The sequence below is a fragment of the Barbatula barbatula genome, assembly GCF_947034865.1.
Source record: "Barbatula barbatula genome assembly, chromosome: 24".
Classification (NCBI taxonomy): domain Eukaryota; kingdom Metazoa; phylum Chordata; class Actinopteri; order Cypriniformes; family Nemacheilidae; genus Barbatula; species Barbatula barbatula.
This window is the reverse complement of record NC_136787.1, coordinates 10,504,465-10,521,942: the sequence shown is the minus strand read 5'-3', so window position 1 is coordinate 10,521,942 and position 17,478 is coordinate 10,504,465. Positions and strand designations below refer to the sequence as shown.

General features: G+C 38.2%; 3 protein-coding genes across 4 annotated transcripts; 1 reads left to right on the top strand and 2 right to left on the bottom strand.

Annotated features, from left to right (window-relative positions):
* Positions 1-1,123: 1,123 nt before the first annotated feature.
* On the top strand, positions 1,124-6,084 carry pcolcea (procollagen C-endopeptidase enhancer a). Its single transcript, XM_079449378.1, has 9 exons — positions 1,124-1,257; positions 2,640-2,748; positions 2,887-3,145; positions 3,432-3,556; positions 3,857-3,993; positions 4,162-4,499; positions 4,572-4,649; positions 4,894-5,064; positions 5,158-6,084. The coding sequence occupies exons 1-9, from the start codon at positions 1,169-1,171 to the stop codon at positions 5,286-5,288; spliced, it is 1,437 nt and encodes a 478-aa protein (XP_079305504.1). The 5' UTR covers positions 1,124-1,168; the 3' UTR covers positions 5,289-6,084.
* LOC306889970 (uncharacterized protein C17orf114) lies at positions 5,512-8,916 on the bottom strand. Its single transcript, XM_079449381.1, has 5 exons — positions 8,754-8,916; positions 7,318-7,424; positions 6,616-7,222; positions 5,901-6,054; positions 5,512-5,806 (listed from the first exon to the last, which is right to left on the bottom strand). Exons 2-3 carry the CDS (start codon positions 7,400-7,402, stop codon positions 7,068-7,070), a joined length of 240 nt encoding a protein of 79 aa, XP_079305507.1. The 5' UTR covers positions 7,403-7,424; positions 8,754-8,916; the 3' UTR covers positions 5,512-5,806; positions 5,901-6,054; positions 6,616-7,067.
* Positions 8,917-10,916: 2,000 nt separating this feature from the next.
* Positions 10,917-15,714, bottom strand: tmem88a (transmembrane protein 88 a). Of its 2 annotated transcripts, XM_079449380.1 has the most exons (3): positions 15,386-15,714; positions 13,561-13,993; positions 10,917-12,610 (listed from the first exon to the last, which is right to left on the bottom strand). In XM_079449380.1, exons 2-3 carry the CDS (start codon positions 13,936-13,938, stop codon positions 12,329-12,331), a joined length of 660 nt encoding a protein of 219 aa, XP_079305506.1. In that variant the 5' UTR covers positions 13,939-13,993; positions 15,386-15,714; the 3' UTR covers positions 10,917-12,328. The 2 variants fall into 2 exon arrangements, with proteins under 2 accessions (XP_079305506.1, XP_079305505.1); XM_079449379.1 differs by lacking the exon at positions 15,386-15,714 and having other exon boundaries at positions 11,575-12,610; positions 13,561-15,075.
* Positions 15,715-17,478: the final 1,764 nt, after the last annotated feature.

The window sequence follows — 17,478 nt, the reverse complement described above, 5'->3', positions numbered from 1 at the left end:
CTCTGTGTATGTTGGTGCGTGAGCACTTTAATCTGCTGTGATATGTCATGAGTAGGTTGGCTGAAGGTTTTATGTGATTGTTGCCCTCTACAGACCCCTGCAATGAAAGTAAGAGAGTCAGTCTAGAGCGAATTTCTTCTCACAACATGTCTCATTCTTAACTCTGAGCAGACACAGACAGATAGATGTCCGATTCCCCAAATACGAAAATGTTACAAAGTACATGGAGCGAATGGAGCTAACCTTGTTTTGAACCCAAAACATTCTTTTAGAACTATTAGTGGCGTCTTTATTTCCTGTCTTAAGTTTAATTAACAATACTGATATCAAAAGACAAACACTGTTACTACAAATGATAAGACGTGTAAACATAACCTCTTAAAGGGATAGTTCGCTTTCAAAATGAAAATTCTGTCATCATTTACTCACCCTGTTGTCATTTTAAACCTGTGTGAAACACAAAAGAATATATTTAAAATAATGTTGGTGACAAAAAAACGTCGATCCCAATGCAAGTCAATGGGGGCCAACGGTTTTCTGTTCCCAACATTTGTCAAAATATCTTCTTTTGTGTTCTTCGGAAGAAAGAAAGGCCTGAAATGACAATAGGGTGAGTAAATAATGACAGAATTTTCATTTTGAAGGTGAACTATTCCTTTAAACTCTGGGACAATGAGAAGGCCTGTAAAACTCGGACACCTCAGGCACTTCCTGATAACACAAACCAGCCCCCAGTGCACACCTGAAACCTGACAAACTGTGAAGCATGAGCTTCTCTCAATTGATCGATTGGTTTTCTTAAACTTTAAATCCCTATAACAGATAATCAAATATACAAATATCTTTCATGTCCACAATTCCTAAGCACATCACAGTTAGCACACAAACAACTCCAACACACAGTTTGAAATGCTTTAGTGAACTTGATCTTCCCTAGAACCTGCAGTTCTCAGCAGTATTTAGTGTTTCTCCCCATTGCCAACACCAACAAGCCTCATATTTAACCCAAAACGAACATCTGGCTCTAATTAAATTCCCTCCTATAGTCCCCCCCACAAAGTGAATTTCCCACTCCCATTATTCCCTCTTTCAGCATCCCTCCCTCCCTCCACACCTCCTCTTCTCTGTATCGTGTGTCGTGTGGCCGTGTCTCTCAGTGCTGTGGAATATGGAGCGTCGGACTGGTGTGTGGAGTTTGGGGCTTTTGCTGTTTGGGTGTTTTGGAGGGACGTCATGTCAGACAAACAACTACACCAGGTGTGCGGTAGGGTTGTTGATGAACGCGCGTGCATGTCAGGACAGCTCTTTGTGGGTATGAATGATCTTGTTGAGAAAATACCTCGTGGGATTTTAAGAGCTGCGATGGAGGCCTTTTGCCTGCTTTTTAATGCTTTACATGCCTTATCTCTTGTATAAAGTATATATTTAAAGTTTTGAAAGATTTATTTGTAGTCTTCTCAGTAATAATGCATGGTTTGGTCCACATGCATTGATTATAGAGAGATGAAGGGATGCAGATGGAAATACTTTGGGTTAGTGTGTTTTCCCCACACCAGATCAAACCTTTTCTTGCTGGGAGATTTAAAGCGTTTTCCCTGTAATAAATGTTTACACTTGAGCATTCTGGCTGGGTGAAATCATTATGGGAAGGTATTCTGGAAAGATCTTTTTGGCTTTCTATGCTGTTACAGTTAAAAGAGTAGTTCACTCAAACCTGTAAAGTACATCATCATAAATGAATTAACAAAGCCAAAGGATGTATTTTGCAAAATGTGACAAAACCGTTTTATTTCCTTCACTAAAATGATAAGTCCCTGTTAGTGCTTGTGGATAAATTGAGGATCTTATGATCTGTGTTTCTTAAAAGCAACCTGTGGGAATGATCTGAGATGACTAAAATTCTGACTCTAGAGTACATCTGTTTTATATTTCATTTTTTATTTCCTTGTTCTTATGTGTATTTATTTCATTTCATTGTATTAATCATATTATCATTCATTTCATTGATTAGAAGTGTCAACAGAGTTGATATTTAAAAAAGAGAGAGAGAGATCTAGAGAGACATTTAGTGCAAGATCTTGGACTCCAAGGCCTGGATCCATAGGATCTACAAAGTCAGTTGGATGTATCACTAACCTGTACATCTGCACAAGTGCCTCTGTCTGTAGCACCATTACTCTATAAAAGAGCTTTGTTTGATGGTTAAAGTCATCAGGTTTACGTCTAAAAACAGATGTTGCTGCAGACGTCAATTAATGTGATCTGAAAAACAGCTCTGGAATGCAGAGAACAGTTCAGGAAGTCAAAAAGATGAGGAATTGGCATGTGATGTTGTAAACACCAAATATGTTCTTTACTGCCGTGGAACATCTTATACGTTTTAAAATCCCATGAGCCAATACTTGGGGGGGGGACGGGATCCAATTTTCCTTTCCAGATTATGAAAAATATGTCCTGTTTATAAAATGACTAGCGGACGCCTCCTCACCGGTTTCCATCTTTGAATCTACTGTAACAACATTTTATGATATAAACCCTTGTGCTCATTTATATTGTGCAATAAAAAAAAAACGTTCAGTCACAGTAATGTTTTATGGTCGCCAGAGATCTCTCTGATCTTCTCTGATTTTCGCTCTCAGGCCTGAGTTTAACTGTGGGGGTGATTTGGATGGAGAGTCTGGCTTTGTGGGTAGCGAAGGATTCCCGTCGTACTACAAACCCAACAGCAAATGCACTTGGCACATCACAGTGAGTTTACTCACAATATTCTACCATATAGTGACCCATTTGATTTGGGTATAATGATCATTTACTCTATGTACATAGATCATTCCTGGTTTTATCTAGATGTTTCTCTTGAGCAATTGACTCATTTTCTCACAATAGGTTCCGGAAGGCAATGTGGTGATGCTCTCCTTCAGGATGTTTGATCTGGAGGCTGACCCTCTTTGTCGCTATGACTACGTGGATGTGTATAACGGACACTCTAACATGGTACAGAAGCTCGGGCGGTTCTGTGGAACATTCCGGCCTGGGGCTCTCATCTCCACATCCAACTCCATGATGTTAGAGATGGTGTCAGATTCAGGAACAGGAGGCAGAGGGTTCCTGGCCAACTTTAATGGAGTAAAGCCGCATGTAGATGGTAAAATCAGAATTTCTACAAGTAGCCTTTTGTTTGTTTTAAACCATCCTGACACTATGAATATCTGTATGGGGAGTCCATAATATTCCACCATTGGCAATAACCTTAATATTAATAACTTTGACCATTGATATTGTTTAAATGTTATGAATATGATAATATTGTAAATAACCCATTTAACATTTGTCTTAAGAGATAAATCGTTCTCTGCCTCCATACATCCATACATGACCTTCCTTCCTTCTTCAAAACTGAACTTTTTCCTCCTGATATTTCTATCATCCAGAGCATCAGTTTTGTGGGGGGAAAATGACAAAATCTCAGGGCACAATCAAAACTCCAAACTGGCCTGAGAAGAATTATCCACCAGGCATCAGCTGCTCCTGGCTTATCACTGTGGAACCGGAAATGGTCAGGAAAAATATAACACTGCAGTGATGATTGTTTTCATTTTGTTGATTTTTCAACACTGAATGATGGCCGCACGCCAGATGTCTGCAGTCTGTTCAAGAAATGATATGAAACAGACATGCTGGACTTGTTGCCTTAATCTGGGAAGATTTCCAAAAGAGTCTGTTATACTGTAAAACACTGTTCCCAACATAATAGAATAACAAAATCTATTTAACTATTATTAAACTATTTGCAATATTTTTGTTTGATGAGAATACTTCTATCTTAATGGTTATAATTTGTGTGTTTGTCTCACAGGTGATTGAGATTAAGTTTGATAAATTTGATCTGGAGTCTGACAATTATTGCCGCTTTGACTATGTAGCGTTTTATAACGGAGGAGAAAAAGACGACTCGCGCCATATCGGAAAATACTGTGGAGAATCTGGACCTCAGTAACATCCCTATTTTTGACTTCCTTAAATTTTTTATATTATTTCTTTTCAAGTTGACATTTTATATTGGTTCTAATATGCGATACAGAATAAAGCACAGTGTATTTGTACATTAACAAACGACATTATAGTCGCATTGATCTTTTTATCGTTGTGTCTCCTCTCCAGGAACATTGTATCCAATGGTAATGTGCTACTGGTCCAGTTTGTGTCTGACCTTAGTGTGACCTCTGATGGATTCATGGCTTCATACTACAGTTTACCACGTGGCCAGCGCACTCCAACTGAAGGAGGTGACATTGGGTCAGGACCTGGAGTCGCATCCACACCCACAAGAACCCGTATTACCCCGGTCAAACCAATGAAACCTGTAGTCCTAGCCACAGAAGCACCAACCACAACAACCACTACTACAGAATTGCCAAAGCCACGGCCCAAACCTGGCAAACCTGTAAGACCGACAATCCCTAAACCAGAACCTGAGGAATCTGAGAAACCCAAACCAGGTGAGAAAGTGCAACACGAAGCAAACTGGTCATGAACTGAACTTGTTAAATATTGGTCAATGTCCTTTTCAGCCTCAGGTGTAAACCCGTGTCCAAAGGCATGTAAAAGAGATGGAACCATCAGGACCAGTTTTTGTGCTAGTGAATTCGGTAAGTGAGTTTGTATAGTAAAAAAGCATTCGGTTGAAGACTTCATGTTTTAAAGACATGGTTCACCTAACAAAAAAACAAAGTCCATATAATTTGTGCAGTTTAAGTTGATAATTATTCTGAAACCGCATTACGTATGAATACAATATATCACCATTTAACCAAAATCTTTACTTATGCCATGGCTCTCATTTGTTTACACAAATTTAAAGCTTAAATATCTTTTTGTCAATCTCTCTCCCAGTGATCACTGGTATGGTGACAGCAATGAGCCCGGGGCCTCAAGGAAGTGCACAAGCAACTGTTTCCTTAATTAAGGCCTATAAGGCCGGTAGACTAACAATAACCCAAGTTGGAGAGACCATGTCTGTCAAACTCATGATAACATGCAGGAAATGTCCAGTGGTGCGCAGAGGTATGACCACTTATACATTCACAAACACACCAATTACCTTCACCCATACACACATTACCTCACTTTTTATTGACATTACACTCTGTGTACCAGGTCAAAACTACATCCTGATGGGTCTGGTGGATGAGGAAGGACGTGGCACTCTCACTCCTGGTAGTTTTACTGCTTTGTACAAAGCTCCCCATCACAAGATATTGACCAGCATCAACAACAAGCCATGCTGATTGCAAAAATCTAAAGATGGCAGAAAGCTATTTTCATTGACAGCTAATAGAATGTGACAAAAAGGGTCAATGCAGTCCTGCAGATTTTTTTGGCATTGTTTAGTAATGCTCAGGAAGCTACATTCTTATGTTTTTGCACAACTATGGAGTATTTCAAACTTGTCAGCTCTCAAACATGAACTCCACAGAAAGGTTCAAGCAACTGTTTAAATTTACACACACTGAGATGTCACAACGTATATTTGTTATTTTATGATGATGTCTTCTAATACAGGATTTATATACACATTATTTCATTAAACTTAAGACTGTGTTGTTTTATTTGAATGTAACATTTTTGGTCCAGAATAAACCATTGACACTATTTAAACATAAGGACTTATTTATGTTAAAATCACGTTTTATATTTGCATACTATTATTGTCATCATTTTACATAGCTTTTATTAATATACGAACAGCGTCATCTAGTGGCTGAAGTCTGCAGTCCCGTATTAAAATACAACTGCCTCATGCAAACTTGTGTTGGAAAAAAGACAAGATCCATATTAATTTATGACTATAAGGACAAACATTAAACGCATTACAGCCAGCAATCGATGTCAATGCTTACCTAAAGCGGATCACGTCAATGAAGTTAATTCCCATCCTATATCTGGCAACCAAGGAATTTATATTCAGCCCTGTCCTCTGCCTGTCCTCCCTGACAACGGAAGCCAATTGTGCCATCTCTTATCTGAAGTCTGGATAATGGATCTGTGTTTACACTGTGAAATTAAAAAGTAGAAATGGGTCGCACAAGTTTCTCATAGACAAGTTTAATCTTTTTTCCAGGAGGGAAAATTTATTTAAATGGATATATTGGCAAACATAACAGTTATCAAACACATTGTTCTCCAATTACATTTGATTATGACACCATCATTTGATGGCGTATGCCTATTGAGTTTTGATAGAAGACAAGTATAAAAGTGATTTCTGTATGAGTTTGCATTAAGCAAGATATTCACCACTTTGAAATCCTTATTTTCACAAAATATAGATGATCTCCTTTAAATGCTAACGCAAAACTGGAGGAGAAAAAAGGCATATTTCTACTATAAACTATGATATTATAACCCTCAAAATTCCTTGAATCAAATCACAAAAGTTATAATCATAACATGAAGAGTATATGATTTGTTTATGATCAGTTCAGTATAAAGTTTCTTACGTCATACATAACAAAACATGCACCCTTAAAAAATAAAGACACTTTACAATGCCACAGAAAAAACATTTTGGGCTGAATGCAAACACAGCTCTTTAAAGAACCATTTCTTTCTTACCTTTTTATAATCTAAAGAACCTTTTTTTCGCCACAAATAACCTTTGATGAAACAGAAAGGTTCTTCGGATGTTAAAGGTTCTTTAAACCTCTTTAAAATCATTAAAAAACATTTTCCTTCACCAACAGTTCTTTATAGGATAGTGACAAAATGTTTTTTTACGGCAACATTTGTATTGAAGTATTTATAATACTATGTGTCCGGCTCAGTTCATGGTTTTTAAAAATATCAACACAAAAAGTACAATACAGGTGAATGCCAGGTCTGGCATAGCGGTGGAGGAAGTAGAAGATAACACTATCATTTTCACTCTTTACCAAAATATAAAAGATTTAGATAAATTACAGAAGACTTGAACTGTCTAATAGGTTTTAATGTGTCCACTTTATATTCTGCTCTGGTAGTCTACAGACAGGTAAAAGGCGAGGGATTCTGGGAAAGGAGCCCAGAGGTCAGCAGGTGGCATCGATAATATTGCCGTCCATCTGGTGGCGATAAGCAACTCGCGCTTTATGGGAAAAATAGACAGGATGTGCCGCACTCTCCTCTTTATCATAACCCCAGGATACTGTCGGAGAAAAGCCAGGTTGCACCTCAACAGATGGAACTATTGAAGCAAAAAGAGCTTAATGTAGGCAACTTTCTAACATATTCCATAAAAAGATATATGTATAGTTTATTCTGGTAAACAAGGCAACTTACCAGCCTGAGTTGGACACAGCATGCCCTTACTCCTGTCTTTACCACGTCTGTACCAGGGAAAACACTGTAAGACTTTCTTACCCATGGGTGTCTGTGGAATAAGAGATCTAGACAAGAGAACATGGAGAGCATTTATCAACAGACGAACATGGAGTTCCACTAGCATTGCTGGGCCATTGTGTTTGTTACTTTAAGCTTATCTCACTTCTTCAACCGGAACATTAGGCAGAAAGGTGAAGGCAGGAGATTTCTAATAATGGCACAAGGAAACAAAGACCTCATTCATCCTGGCTGGATGAATCCTCAGTCATTGCAAGGGTTGTTTGAGTACTATATCACTAGCGGGGGGCACATAATTGTGTTCCCTGACCCACTTCGGAAGGCCAAAACACTCAATCCATAGCAGCCAGCTCTTTTTCTATATATATATACGGTTGTGCATAAGTCTTAACGTAGGGACAACAACAGAGCACTTGAATTCTTTCAGTATGAACTAACCACATGAATGGGTCAAAGACGTTAAGATGTCACCATCAAAATACATTTACAAAAGTGATTTTATTTCCATAGAAAGCGTATTAAATGTGAAGAAAATGTCTAATGTTTTTGAAGAACAAAATGTCAATATTTGGTTGAAAGAATGTAACATTGTCATTCAGCATATATTTATGTAGAAATTCAAACACAGTGTTATAAATAGATTTTTGTTGTAAATGTGCCAAGATTGCTACACTGAATGATATTTAGTGTCCGTCTTCTGTAAATCAGGAGAAAATGTACATTTACTTTTTGCTCAGAAAAGCAGAAATGCAAAAACATTAAGCAGTATCACACTTTATTTTTATGCTTCAACCCATTCTCGTATTTTACCCTAATATAGGGTTAAATTATTTACACATTTCCACATACATTACGCCCCCAAATGGATGACCTTATAGGAATGTTGATCTAGGATATACTGTATAATCCCTCGATATTAACACAGGAACGATCCGAGAATGTCAAGCTTTGTTGTTCTTACGTAAAACTGAGCTGAGGTTAATCCCTTATTTAATTATATTAAACTGGACCTGGACTGACATGGCATAGATCAAAGAGATCAACGCAAGCTTCTCTCCATCAAAACTGAAATAAATACTTATTTATCTTTTATATAATTACAAAATTCTTTGAAAAAAATTAATCATGTTTTTACCAAAATATTTCATAGCCTGTAATAACAAACATTGAAATATGCAGACCTGTATTTTATATTCTCCGGACTTTCAGTGCTTTAAATGTTAATCCATCTTGCAAAAGAGGAGAATTTAGAATTGATATTGTACCTTGAAAAGTATTTTGAGTATTATTGCGTAAAGCAACACTACAAAGCATGATAAGTTTATTATTTGGCTGTTCACATAAGCTCAACAGTTCACATAATTAACATTTCTCACCTGTAGTAATTCAAAACGATGCGTGTCTCAATGATCGATAGGATATGCTGCGTTTGAAACTGTGCCTCCGAGAGATGGTTTTCTTGATGGTCCTTCTTGATGGTGAGCAGCGAGCAAGGTGCATTGCCGGCGGATTCTGATGCTGTAATCGACTGCTCTATCTGCCACCAAGGTTGCGTCGATGGAGCGTGCGCGGAGCGGCGTGGGAATTTTCCACAGGCTGATGCTTTAAATAACTAATCCAACAAGCCACAACAAAAGCTCCTGTCCTCGAAAATGGGTTAGTACATTTTATTCATCTCTCTCAGTCGTATTTTTTTGCCAGGGCAGAATAAATAAAAAATGCGTTGCTGCCGTGAATAAAGAAGGATGCCAGGATACAGCATAAAGACAAACACATAAATGCATGTTACATGTATACTCACAAAATGTGTTGAAGGTTGTTTTTTTTTACTTAATCAATATAGTTTGATACAACACATTTGTTTTGGTTTCTTGTTCAAACACAATTTCAGTAACATGAAGTGACATGGTCAACTCTTTGACATAACTTAGTATATTTGTGTTGGGACATCATTCATAATTTTCATTGACTAGCTGAAAAAGCAGATTGAGTTCTCAGCATGCTTAGCTCTTATGACTGGATTTAGATTGTAAAATAACGAAAGTGCTATTGTATTTGGGCAGAGGAGGAGACGTGTTAGTGTTTAGGCTACTGTTCTGTAGTGTTCAATTCAGAAGATTCTCTGTTGTCTTTGATTTCTTCGGGGGTTACCATAGTGGTGAAGGGTACGGTTTTACTTAGGCTGGGGATGAGCACATTTTCAATTTTTATTACTTAATTCAGTAAGTAAATGTTCTTCAGATGCAGTAAGTTCTCTGGTGCTCCCTAGTATCTGTAAATGTGGCAAAATAGGCTTATTATTATCAAAACGTATCACACCGATCAGTCACATTTATTGCTTAACACAAATGAATTACATTTAGCCATTTCTGAATTGAATAAGTTGATGACTTAAATGATTGTTGGCCTGCATGCAAAACTCAGAAGGTGGCCTTTTTTTCTGTGTTGATGCTGATGAAGTCCTGCATGAGGACATTCATATTCAATTAAAGAAAAGTCTGAAATTAGTTTTTGTGCATTTGGACAAATCCGCATGTGATACTTGACCTTTACTAACGCTGTGATGTCATGAGACACTTGTGTTGTCTGTGTCTCGTTTCGTAAGTCTGAGCCCTTGTGTCCTCTAGAGGTATTATCCTCTAGATGATGCAGTTTATGGAGGACTCTCAACTTAGAATTAAACAAGATGTCCTTTGTAGGACATACTGGCAGAAAAAGGAAACAGCACGTACCACATTGCTATGGCCTTCCGCAACGGGACACAGTAATTGTAACAATAACATTGTTAAAACCATGTTTTAGTAAAGGTTTGAGAATAATTTAATGAATGTACTTGTAATAATTGAATTTATTTACAATATGCACACATTTATTCCTAATAGTTTTGTAGTTTGCATTAGTGGATACTAAGGCTGAACATTTATATAGTAAAATATTGAATGTTTACTTTTTTCGTACATTTGCACTAAAGGCAGAGTACATAATTTGGTAAATGCTAACGTTTGCCTGCTAGCAGTGTAATCATACGATCCCTCCCTCTCGCGAATCGCCATCAAAAGCCACGCCTCCTCCAAAACACATGAGCGCGCGATCAGACCAGAAGTTGGATCGTTTCCTGTGAAGTCATGAAAACATTATTACATTACTTTACTACAACAACAAATATCTCCAGGTACCTGCTCTCTATCCGCCACTGTCCCGCTGCCTGCACATCGCACATGAGTGCGCTGATGACGAATAAAATCTGCGTAAACAGGGTGCGCAGTGGGATGCAAAATAACTCGGACCGAGGGCAGTTATTGATCCAACATTATTTGACCCTACGCCTTTCATAGACGATATATAATTATAAAAATACCAATGTTTCGCTTTACTTATTGATTGCTATCAGGATGTTAAGAGACTACTAGTTTCTGTAAAAAGTAACTCCTGCCTTCTTACATTTGATTGGCCACCTTATGTTGACATTGAGGCGCAGTGCTGGTGCTAGACCACTGAGGAGATGTAAAAAAAGTTTGCAGCACCAAAATACAGACATTGGGTTTTGGGCATTTATTTGACAACTTTTTTACACACCACAGAAAAATGGAGGGTACGACTCTGCGTGAGAAAATGGATGTGTGGTGTCAGAGCGTGAGAAAAGAGTCAATTGCGTGAGTCTCACGCCGAATGTTTGAAAGTTGGCAGCCCTGCGGGCAACCACAAACACCATGGCGTCATGACGAGGTCTGCATGAGCAGGTAAACACACTCAGTTTCTTTGGAGAATATAAAATAATTGTTTTTACAAATACATTTCTATACTTTAAAAACTAAAAAGTACAGTTGACACCTTGAGTAGTCAGTGTAGTTAGTAATGTAGTCAGTTTAATTCTTTTTACGGCATGTTGCTGTAGTTTCTCCAACCGGAAACTGAGGGTCATTCGGGAGCACCGGATATTTTCTTCCGTATTGTGGTTTTACCACAGACCCGGTGTCTCAATCAACTCAGTATTCACTGCACTGACCAGGGAGTCCTGCAAAATCCTTCTAGACTCCCTAAAAATTCACACAATGTACCACTAAAACCAGGGAGCATCGATGCTCCGTTTGTTCCCTTACCGTAAATCACGCGACAAGTTTTGAAGACGTTTAACGGAAATCGCAGTAGCCATTTCAATTAACTTTATAAAACGCATAAGAACACAAGAGACACAATCTACTTAACAGTTCCATTTAATAATAGACCAAATTTGTCTGTTGAACACAAAAGAAGACATTTTGAAGAATGTAGGACGCAAACAGTTCTGTGGCACTTTTGACTAAGCATTGTCATTTATGGTAGTAAATGGTGGCCAAGAACTGTTTGGTTAAAAGCAATCTTCTAAATATCTTTCTCTGTGTTCATCAGAAAAATAAACGATTACAGATTTGGAACAACTGGAAGGCGAGTAAATGAAGACAGAACTTTCATTTTTGGGTGAAGGCTCCCTTTGTGCGTAGAAATACAGTTTGCGACAAAGTCATATTTATATGTATGTATTTTGGTATATCGTATATTATGTATATAATTAATGGAATAAATTGAATAAAAATTTTATTCATTTAACAATTTATAATTATTAAACGTTCCTCATTCATGTTCTTAAAAAACGTCACAAAAAAAAACATCACAAAAGGAGCAACAATAAACCACACATTTCATTGACAAATAGACTCCCTTAAAGTAGATCCAGTTAAACAAATCACTAAAAAACTTTAATGCAAAAGCACAGATATGAGAAACTGAATAAATGAGCAGCTTTTAAAAATACAGTTTTAACTGCTGAGAACATGGCACTGCTTTTACTCAGTCTTGTCTTGGCACGATTAGGTGGTCTGTATGTAATCTATTACCATTGCTATTCACATTAAATTCACCAGGTTTTTTTTGTAAGACAGTTTTGTATCCCGTACTGCAACGCTTCTGTTGTTCAGACCCACACGCTTCCCTTTCCTTCACTCTCTCCTGCCCCCTGTTGGCCGCAGCAGCCTCCTAAGCCTCGATGACGTGACGCAGGCAGGTTCTTGTAGACGGCACGGCTGTATGGGATGAAACACAGGCCCAGCTGGAGATGCCGTGCCATCCTGCAGTAAGCAGCAAGAGCTAGAACCAACAGCGGAGTCAGCAGTAGGAAGCCCACAACCAGCAAAGCCACACAGCCTCCATCATCCAAGAGATTTGAACAGTAGATGGAAGTGCTTTTGCTCTGAACCTTTGGGATGGGCAAAGAGAGGAAAGGGAAACTTTATCTTAATTTGACTATAAAATGATGTGTTCACATTCAAAAGGAGATAATCCAAGTACATTTTCAATGCGCCTTCCTTTTTTTTTAATATGAAGGAAAAAAACTCATCATTTACACCCCTGGGGCTCCACATTCATATAGACTAACGGCTACTATTATTCCACTAATAATTAAGTTGTTAAAAGGAGTGATCCAGGACTACCATATGTGCATGACGTCACTGAATATACAGTTTACAATTTCAGATCAGATAACACCATGATTAACAAAAACATTCACATATGGTCCAGCTGTGGGAGTCTGGGTTGAGACTGAGGCATCTTTGTTGGAGGGGAGACAGTCGACTGATAGTGACGGAGTTAAATGATAAGGAGAGGATTACGTGAGAGGCTTTATTTCCTCTGCTCACATGTGTTTTGTGTTAGGGTCTCAATGAACTCTGGAAAGTAGTCATCAATTGCTTGGATGAAACTACAGTATTTACGCTGTCTGCCTTTTATTTTTTGTTTGCAGAGAGAATCTGGGCAGCTGTAATTATCTGAGGAATCGTGGCATGTGAAGACAAGTCAAGAAAGAAAATGGTTACCCTATGAAGGCAGTTGGACATTTCTTTCATTTTTAACAGAGCTATGCACCGCAGCAGAGGTATTTGTTTATTTTTCACCCTTTTTCACTTGTCAGTTTAGGAGAGACATTCGTCTAACAAGCTGTTCACTTGTGCAATTTGCCTTTTTCAATGTGCAACAGAGCAGCTGTAGTGCTACGAAAGGGTGGGTTGGAGTGAGCCATCGGTTGCAATTCACAACCTCACCACTAGATTTCACTAAAATTTCCACATTGCTCCTTTAAATCAGGAATTGGCATGGTAAGTTTACCTTTCCTGTCAATTACATGTAAACAAATCACCCCACACTTACTGTCGAATGGCAAAGGAAGCCAAAAACGACCATAATCAGCGACGGCAAGAGGATGAGGCCGAAGATAATCGCAGCCAGACCAAGGTTGAGGGTAGCGATGATCAGATTCTGAGCCGTCACCAGAACAGAACAAGCCCAACAGTCTAAAGAGCCTCTCAGCTCCAGAGTAGGATCCATTGCCACACTGCCCGCTATCGAGTACGGAGGAGGAACCACCACCCCTGAGCTGGACGCATTTGCTGGAGTGCTTGAGGAGATGGAACCGGTGTGTTGGAGACGGGGGTGAGGGGATTCAAACTCCCCCCGGTCAATGGAAGGCTGCTGGGCTACATGTTTCTCCAGGGTCCCGTTGCGGGAAAGACTCATCTTGCCGTTCATCCGCTGGTCGGGTGTTCTCCACTTGGGTGATATCGGGTGTGAATCCAGTTTTCGGCTGGGGAAAATCATCAAAAGAAATAATATTTCGAAAATTGCATTCATAGTACATATAAATACAAACACAACAGCAACAAATCCGAAAATAGCTTTTAAGCCATGCAGACGGCAATAAAATGACTATTAAAGACGACTTTTTTAGAGCAGTAGGGGATATATATATATATATATCTTAAATAATGGTCTCCAATGGTCAAGGGAAGGGAAGGTAAACCGAGATAACTGAAGTTGAAGGGTAGGAAGTGAACCCCCCCTCCCGATCTCCAGGATGACTGCATAATACCAAACAATAACCGTGGAACGTCCCTTCCAGGAAAGCCTGTATGCCAACTAGATCACATATACTATAAAACTATGAAATCTCAGGAGAGCAACATCATAAATGCTCATAAATAGCCCATTACGACTTTTAACAGATTCACAGTGAACATTTATAGGCAAGAATTCAGGAAAGTGTTCATTTGCCCTTGATTTACGCTGTTTGAGGTGCTGTCAGAGTGCATTAAAAAAAAAACTTCATTTAAAATAGAACACTAACACTAAGAACAAACACTAAGAATAAAAACACTGTTTTTACATGAATACTTAAACGTTTAATATTATTTTTGTTTTTAGGCCTCACAACATCTCTAGCATATTTCGATCACACGTGGGCTCATCCTTTCTAGGAAGAGGTCTTCTGTTTAAAACTTGTTTGTTTGGATCGGGCACCATTGTTTCACTGAATACAAGTATGATATCATTGACATGAATAGATCAGATGTTATCTAGAGTTTAATTTAAAAACCTTTCCCACACAACCGGTTTCTGAAGTCTTATAAAAGCAATTTGCTGTGACCTTAAGGAAGTCTTCAGTGGACTACATACATTTAATTTAATACGTGACCAAAAATGACTGTAATAGTAGTAAGTTTTAATACAGACATTGATTTGATGTTATTTTGTGATCAGACATGTACTGTAGATCAGGCCAAAAGTTACTGTAAGTCATTTTTTGACTGTGATTTAGTAGTATGATGGTTTTGATAAAAGGTCAAGGTTAAAGTAAGTCATGATCATGATTTCGATTCAATCAAAAAGATCCAGAATAGAAAATTACACACAAAAAATAAATAAAGAGACTTTTATCAGGACATTGACAGACTGTATGAAATCGAATAAAAAAAGATGGAAATACATTACAAATAAATGAGGGAAATAAAACTGATTTGCTGTTTAATTGTAAATTAACTTACAAAGGAACAGTTGAACAGCTTAAGCCAAACCAGTGTAAAAGTTTAAATCATATGCATTTGAAAAGATGAAACATTAATATAAATAATAAAACATCATAAACAGAGCTATGTATGCAAGTTCAAAATCATTCTGCTTAAGGGAGATAAGCTATTACCTTTTCTCCTGGAGAAAAACCTTTAAAACGTTTCCTTCAAACGCTCAAATCCCTTTCCGTAAAGAAACGTAGACAAATCCTTGAGGCTGAAACAAGTTCTTTGAGCCTTACAGGAGTTTTCTTGTTTTTTTTAACCTGTTAACAGAGAGCAACCTGCAGTATCTCCACAAGTTCTGTGTGAAACTGAACTGAACTCAGTGGAACATTCTTCTAATTCAGCGCTCTCTCTCCTCTTTTCCTGCCCTACTCTTTCCTTCCTTTAACTAAGATGACCTGTATCTGGATGTATCTCTCCACTCCCCCGTCTTACTTTCACCACAAATTGCTCTGGCTGGGGAATTTAGTATTTGTGGGATGGGGGTTGTTGGAGTGGGAATGTGGTGTTGCCCTGCAGTTTTTTTGCCCAATGGGTCATGACCTTCCCTCCCTTTGGATTTGCACACTCCACAACGAATGTTTTTACACATCATGCACAGTATTTTGCCTCCCTGAGATGTTCTGTAGATTATCTGGTAGAGCCTGATGCTAGCAATGCCATGGTCATGGGTTTGAATCCCAGGGAATGCACACACTCATAAAACACATGAATGCACTGTGAGTCACTTTGCAGTACAGCATCTATGAAAAGATAAGTACAAAATTTTGATTTATTTCAGACATTTTTACTGTTTAAACTATGCATGCATGCACTTTCGTAGTGCAATCATTATTATGCCACATAAGACACAGACTTTCAATAAAGATCTAAAAAGACCTTTCACAGCCCTTCATTTGATATTTCCCACCTCAATTTTAGGTCTGCTGGGCCACGTTTACATTGGGTGGGGAGGGAGATGTCTGTTTTACATCTCTCAGGACGTGTCAGAGCTGTCAGGGCACGAGGGGGGTGATGCGTGGAGGAGGGGGATAGATAGGATGCTCTGAAAGGATTTTTGTTTCCTGGACGACTGAGCTGAGGGCATGCAGATGTGCTGTGTGTGATAGAACACACAAGCTGATAAGAGTGAAAACAGGATGAAGACTTTATCTGTGAGCATTTGACTGATTCTGGGACTTGAAACTTGCAAAAGAAATGGAAAAATGTTTCTGTCTGCCAAAGTTGAGGAATCATTGTGTTATTTTAATGAACCAAACACAAAAAGTTGAAAAATTAGTGAGTAACACTTTGCAATGAGTTTATATTTGTTAAAATTAGTTCATGCGTTATCTTAACTTACAAATTGTAGTTTTATGTTAATTTCTGCATTTACCAATACATTTTACATTTTTAGATCTGTTTGGCTACTGACATTCTGACATGTTTATTTTTATTTACTTTGCTTATTGTTAGATTTTCTTAGCTAATTCACGTACTGATGTTACAACCAATCTAGTGTTGTTCTATATAGGCGGAACTAAAGCATGTGCGCACCCATTGCCAACAAAACACAGACATCAGTGCGGTTCATGTCCGGCATCTTTTAGCGCTGTGACCGCTCCATCTATCAGTTTCAATCGATCACCAAAGCCAACGTTATATCCACCATATATAACATTCATCACCCAAATGCAGTGAACAAACAGCTGAACTTTGCGAACGTAGTGCTCTCTCTCACCTGCACACAAGTGAAAGTGCTCCATCTCCCGCTCTCCTTGGTTGACGCGTTGGCGTGCTTTTCCGGTAGAATTGTCCAATAAGGGACTAAGAAAAGTTGTTACGAAACAGATTTTCATGTTAGAAAAAAACTTTACGAAACCTATACGAATGCTGGAGGAGTGTATCGAGTACGGAAATACTACGTCATACGTCCAACTTGTTTTTTGACAAGTTGACCATGTTAAGGATGAGAAGCCAGCATGATTAACAATGTAAATAAGTCAGAATGCAAGAAACACAAATTTTAATAAATCATAATGTAAATGTAACCTTTGTATTTATATATTACAATACAGCACACATTCAATAATACAATACAAAACAAAATGTCTTCATTGCTCAGTTTGATGCTCTATTTTCAAAAACAAATAAGCAGATATTTTTGTTGTGCTGGTTAAAAATGCATGTATGGGCCGGTGAGAAACGAGAGATATCCTGAGAGTCATAAAAGAGGGAA

Excerpts from the sequence above, each read along its gene's own strand:
- pcolcea (XM_079449378.1), top strand. The coding sequence starts at position 1,169 with ATGGAGCGTCGGACTGGTGTGTGGAGTTTGGGGCTTTTGCTGTTTGGG. Across the intron at positions 3,146-3,431 it reads AGTAAAGCCGCATGTAGATG|AGCATCAGTTTTGTGGGGGG; the intron begins GTAAAATCAGAA and ends TCTATCATCCAG. Across the intron at positions 3,557-3,856 it reads TCACTGTGGAACCGGAAATG|GTGATTGAGATTAAGTTTGA; the intron begins GTCAGGAAAAAT and ends TTTGTCTCACAG.
- LOC306889970 (XM_079449381.1), bottom strand. The coding sequence starts at position 7,402 with ATGGGTAAGAAAGTCTTACAGTGTTTTCCCTGGTACAGACGTGGTAAA. Across the intron at positions 7,223-7,317 it reads GCTGTGTCCAACTCAGGCTG|TTCCATCTGTTGAGGTGCAA; the intron begins GTAAGTTGCCTT and ends TTGCTTCAATAG.
- tmem88a (XM_079449379.1), bottom strand. The coding sequence starts at position 14,040 with ATGAATGCAATTTTCGAAATATTATTTCTTTTGATGATTTTCCCCAGC. Across the intron at positions 12,611-13,560 it reads GCTTCCTTTGCCATTCGACA|GTTCAGAGCAAAAGCACTTC; the intron begins GTAAGTGTGGGG and ends CCCATCCCAAAG.